The sequence below is a fragment of the Peromyscus maniculatus genome, chromosome 4, assembly GCF_049852395.1.
Source record: "Peromyscus maniculatus bairdii isolate BWxNUB_F1_BW_parent chromosome 4, HU_Pman_BW_mat_3.1, whole genome shotgun sequence".
Taxonomy (NCBI): Eukaryota; Metazoa; Chordata; class Mammalia; order Rodentia; family Cricetidae; genus Peromyscus; species Peromyscus maniculatus.
Genome location: NC_134855.1, coordinates 66,476,119 through 66,482,208, shown reverse-complemented (window position 1 = coordinate 66,482,208; position 6,090 = coordinate 66,476,119). Strand labels below are relative to the sequence as shown.

The following is a 6,090-nucleotide window of genomic DNA, read 5'->3' as shown; positions in this document are numbered from 1 at the left end:
AATAATCAGAGCATCAGTGAAAGCCGAGAGTAGGTACTGAAATCTGAAGAGATGTAGTTCCCAGATTGTCATGTAAAGGAAAATTTTAACCCATATGGGTGAGGAGTAAATGTTTGATTCATATAAACATGTATCTATGCTTGTTTAGGCAGCTCTCTTTTATCAGTAGCTGTAATGCACAATCTTCAATTATCTTGTATCCTTATCTCATTTCACCTTTATAGTAAGGTTTTACAGCTGAGGTTATTTTAATATAAAGGTTCTAAACATGTTTATATTTTCTGAATTATTATTCATATGCTTTAAAAATAATTAAAGAATGAACGACTTGTGTTGCAATTTACAATTTACAGTTGAAGATAGCATAATTTTTAAAAAATATATCCTATTTTCATGCTAATTAAATTTTTACTTTTTATGTAATGCTGTATAAAAACCATGGTAACATCAATATTTTCTATCATCACTGATATATATTTTCAAAATGTGGATAGAGTAACTGTCTGGTGCACTTTTACAGGTCTCTAGGTTGATCTGTTTTACTTTCTTCATTTTTTTGTCAAAGTATACAGAAGTACCATAGTTTATTCTGTCACAATAGCTACTACATGGGCAAACTGACATTGCTCAGTCTTTGACCATAGAAACGAAACAGTTTTTAAATTAACTTTTATTTTGAATAATTTAATTGGATAAACTTTCCAAGAGCATACGTGATAAGATTTATTCAATTAATATAAAATATGTCTTCCTTTCATTATCCTAGTCAGTTTGATCTTTTGATAAAATGAAGCTATCTAGAGCAGGAGGTCTGAGGGCAGTCATATATTTATTTATCTGTGGGTGAAGGAAGATGGTTAGGGTTTTGTTAGTGATTATGCTGGTTTAGTAAAGTAGTCTTCACTCCTTTAACTTCAGGAAACTTCCCTTTTCAAATGACAAGACCACTAGAGAAAACCACAGCTAATGAAACTGCAGAGTTGTGGAGCCCATGCCAGATGGACACATCTACAAAAGACTCACATACCTAAGGCTTAGGGAACATTTCTGAAGGATGGATGAAAAGGCTGTAAGATCAGATGTTCAGAGAGTTTGTTGTCAGATTGTATCTCCCAGTAATGTCTAATTACCACACATAAATTCTCCCAACACGATTGCCTAAACTTGAAGTGAACAAGGATAACTTCAATACACATGTGCTAAATTGGACAGGAAAATGTCTACAAGGCCTCAGTCCCACAGAAGAACTACAGACAACTAAAGAATGTTGAGAGTGAGAGATATAGTCTTCTCCTGGGAGGATCACAGAAATTGGTTATCCAACAAAATTGGTTACCCAATACTAAACTCTCAGCCCTGAAAACATATACAAGTAACATTACCAGGACTGAAAACACACACACACACACACACACACACACACACACGTATAAATTTATAAAGGAATATATATATATATATATATATATGTATATTAATATAAAAATACATGCATAATAATGAATTTAGAGACATGAATTTGAAAGAAAGTAAGGAATGGTTATTTGGGAGAGTTTGGTAGGAGAAAAATTAAGGGAGAAATATAATTACATTAGAATATCAAAAATTAATGTGTAATGCAGTTTAAAATATATGTATTTCATAACTGTGACTGTCCAAATTATTTTTAAAGTATTTTTGAATATACAAGAAAACCAGTAAATTTTAACCACTGTTGATGATAGTACAGCTGAAATTAGGAGCAGAATGCCCTTCTTCTGACAGTGGCGTGTGTTCTCACCCCTCAACACTGTCTTCTCCTGATATTCTGACTGTATTCATGATATCATGTTTTCCTATTCTCTTAAGAACCAATTAGATACATTTTTATCAAGTTCAAACAGAGATGTGTCTTGAGAGGCTTTGAGAGAATTTAGAGAATTAAGCAACCTGCTCCAAGCCACAGAACAAATAGCTGTGTTGGGCAGGTCTAAAAGAGTCAGGAACTGGTTTTGTGACTCATTTCTCCCCATTCTCTTTCCTGCTTTAGCCATAGGCTGGGCTAGCCAGACCCTGGGTATACTGTCCTTGATGATCCACAGGTATTGGATGACTCCATGAGCATTTGAAGTTTGCTTTATACTCCTGTTACTAGGTAATAATTTGTAAAAGGTTTTGGAATTCATAGTGCAAAAACCCAGGAGAAATGGCTCAGACAAGCCAGCACTGAAACTAATGTACAGTTTTCACATTTGTTAGTTTTATCCATAGCTAAATCATTTCTGTTAAGTGAAAGTAGAATTTACAAACTAGGATTACTTCTAACTTATACCATAAGTAATATTGTTTTGTTTACCTATTTTCAACAAACAGGTATGAAAATGTACATGTCTTCACAAACATGTGCTTCTTGACTGATAAATGTCTGTAATATGTGTAAGGAGAACTCAATAATCATTTCCTCTGTGCCCACTGATGGAAATGAATGGAAAATCTTTCTGTGCATAATACATTTTAATACATCACTTAATAACTAAGTTTGATAATGGCACAGTTACCAAAGGAAAATTGTTACACTTTGAAGTCTAATGTATCATCATATTCTTAGGAGCTAAGCACATATTTTACACCTGGACATTTCTTCTTTACTCCATGTAGCTGTTTCCTGTTCTGTGTTTGGAGAGCTCTACATTTAAATATTGAATAATTTATCTCTGCCTCAACTGACTAATTTTCAACTCTCACCCTGAAAATTATTCTGGATTTTTTTTTTGTATTCTGAGTGAAATAAAAGCACTGAAAGAAATTTTGGAATTGGTCTTAATAATCATTGTTGTGGACAAAACTGTAACATGGATTGAAGAAAATGTTTATCATCATTCTCAAATTACATGCTCTCTATTGAGAATTCTCCTTTTCCATGGAAGCTATTCAAAATCAGAGTTTTGTAACTGAATTTGTTTTTCTGGGACTGTCACAGAATCCAAATATTCAAAAACTGATATTTGTCATAAGTTTATGTGTTTACATCGCAACTGTCGGGAGCAACATGATGATTGTGGTGACCATTGTCTGCAGCCCTACACTGCTGGGCGCACCCATGTATTTCTTTCTGGCTTTTCTGTCTTTACTGGATGCAAGTTTCTCCTCTGCCATGACACCCAAAATGATTGTGGATTCTCTATATGAGAGAAAAACCATCTCCTTTGAAGGATGCATGATACAACTTTATGCTGAACACTTGCTTGGTGGGTCTGAGATGATTCTTCTGACAGCCATGGCCTATGACCGCTATGTGGCCATTTGTAAGCCCTTACACTACTCTTCTATTATGACCAGGAGGATCTGTGGCATTCTGGTGGGTGTGGCCTGGACAGGAGGATTCTTACATTCTACTGTACAAATCATCTTCACTTTGCAACTTCCCTTCTGTGGACCCAATGTTATTGACCACTTCATGTGTGACTTGTTCCCGTTACTGGAGTTGGCCTGCACTGACACACACATCTTTGGCCTTTTGGTGATTGCCAACAGTGGGTTTATCTGCATCCTTGTCTTTTTCTTGTTGCTTGTCTCTTATGTTTTTATTTTTCTCTCTCTGAGATTCCACAGTCCCGAAGGGCGATGGAAAGCTCTGTCTACTTGTGGGTCCCATATTGCTGTGGTGGTTTTATTTTTTGTCCCATGTATATTTATATATGCAAGGCCTCACACTGACTCCTCCTTTGACAAAATGGTAGCATTATTTTACACTATGCTATCACCCTTACTTAATCCTATGATTTATACATTTAGGAATAAGGACATGAAAAATGCCATGTGGAAATTATGGAGGAGATTGATAATGGTTTCAGATGAAAAGTAAAAAATGTCACATTTAATCAAAATTGATATAAAAAGTAAAAAATTATCAATATTATTGCAGACAAAAACTAGAGTATGCTTGTTACCTTTAATGAGTTAAGGCAATTCTCCAGAACTGGCATAATTTGGGGTGTTAGAGAATGTTGTTTTTCCTTCTATATTGGGCATGTTCCCTGAGTTGCAAAGAACCACATGCAAATTAAATACAATTGAATTTTATACTTAGGATCTATTAATAAAAAAGAATATAATCAAAATTATTATGTTACTATATTGTCTATTAATTTAAGCTTAAAATTCTGAAAGAAGTTCAATATGTCATAGGCATTTGTATAAAAGTTTGTTCAATCTATAAAAAGAGAAAGAAAGAAATTTATGATTGTTATCTCAGTAACAGCCCAAATTTAGGAAGGTCAGAAGGAATGTCTTTATTGAACTACTGTTGGTCTCTCTCTCTTGTGACTCTATTATTCCACTGAAGTTTTTTTGCTATTTGCTATAGAATTTGAGTCCCTTCTTAACAACTACATGCTTTCTTTTTTGGGTTAGATTGCATTTTATGGCAATTAACCTAGGAAAGGAGATTGAAAGTGCCCATAAGTGTTTGTCAGTGAATGTCTCATATGAAAACTAACCCAAAAGAATTCTAGCCACCCTTTAGACTTGAAACAATTGTATTGTTGTTCTATTTCAAATTCCCCTAGCATCAACCTTAGTGGAACAGTAAACAGTACAGATTGAGTATTCTGGAAATAGCTAAATCATTTTGTTCTTTCCTTAGTTTTTCATATTTTCATAGCCATGGCCTATGATCAATATATGGCAATTTTTAAGCCCTTAATTACTCTTCCATCATGAACTGGGGACTCTGATGAGGGTAGTCTGCTCTTGGGATTTCTTATATCCCATCATTCATATACTTGTTACTTTATAGTTGTTCTTCAATGCTTTCATCCTTTTGGGTGTGACTTGTACTAACTACTGTACAATATTTCTTCCTAAGAATAGATAAAGCAAAAACAAGTAATTATTTCATTCATTGTCTGGAAAAAACATTCCATTTCAACAGATTAAGATGTTTATAATTAACTATGGACCTCCTACAGTGCTTTTCTTTCATGTTTTTAAGGGTTTGTTAGCTGTACAATGGTAATTAACAGAAAGACTCATACCTAGACAATGTGCAGACACTGACGAGCTATAGAGCAAAACTTTCCCTTCAAGAATCAGGTGTCTATGTGGAAAAGGCAATAAATTTTAAGTACCAGAACTGGTAGATGAATTTATGAAAACAAAATTTCCCAGACACATAGTATATTCACACAGCTACGAAGACCCATGCTGAGGAGTAGACAACACAAAAAGAGACTCCATACATATTTTTCTGTGATTTTTATTTTGTTTTTGTAATTTTGTCTTATTGGGATTTTTGTTTGTTTGGCTCTCTCTTTTTTTTTCTTTTTTAGTTTTTTTATTTTATAATTTAATTTAATTTTACATATAAGCCATGGATTCCCCTGCCCTCCCCCCTCTGGCCCTCCTTCTCCCATCCTCCACCCCCCAACCCCCATTTCCATCTCCTCCAGGGCAAAGACTCCCCTGGGGATTCAGCTGAACCTGGTAGATTCAGTCCAGGCAGGTCCAGTCCCCTCCTCCCAGGCTGAGCAAAGTATCACTGCATAAGCCCCAGGTTCCAAATGGCCAGCTCATGCACTAAAGACAGGTCCTGGTCCCACTGCCTGGGTGTATCCAGAACAGAGAGGGAGAACAAGGAATAAGAGACCATGATAAATGAAGACCACATGGGAATAGGAAGAAACAAAGTGCTAGAGAGGTCCCCAGAAATTCACAAAGATACCTCCACAAAAGACTACTGGCAATGGTCGAGAGAAAGCCCAAACTGACCTACTCTGGTGATAGGATGGCCAAACACCCTAACTCTCTTGCTAGAAATCTCACCCAATGACTGAGGGAAGCAGATGCAAAGATCCAAGGCCAGGCCCCAGGTAGAGCTCCAGGAGTCCAATTGATGAGAAAGAGGAGGGATTGTATGAGTGAGAATTGTTGAGACCAAGCTTGGAAAAAGCACAGGGACAAATAGCCACACTAATGGAAACACATGAACTATGAACCAATAGCTGAGGAGCCCCCAACTGGATTAGGCCCTCTGGATAATTAAGACAATTATTTGGCTCACTTTTTTTTCTTCAGAGAGAAAGATAGAAAGGAAAAGAATAAGATGTTTGA

General features: G+C 35.7%; 1 protein-coding gene across 1 annotated transcript; it reads left to right on the top strand.

The window, feature by feature from the left end:
- The first annotated feature begins 2,899 nt into the window (after positions 1 to 2,899).
- On the top strand, positions 2,900 to 3,844 carry LOC102905769 (olfactory receptor 4C15-like). Its single transcript, XM_006995942.4, has one exon. It carries the CDS (start codon positions 2,900 to 2,902, stop codon positions 3,842 to 3,844), a length of 945 nt encoding a protein of 314 aa, XP_006996004.2.
- The last annotated feature ends 2,246 nt before the right edge of the window (positions 3,845 to 6,090 follow it).

Bases quoted from the DNA above. Each gene is read 5' to 3' on its own strand.
- LOC102905769 (XM_006995942.4), top strand. From the start codon at position 2,900: ATGGAAGCTATTCAAAATCAGAGTTTTGTAACTGAATTTGTTTTTCTG.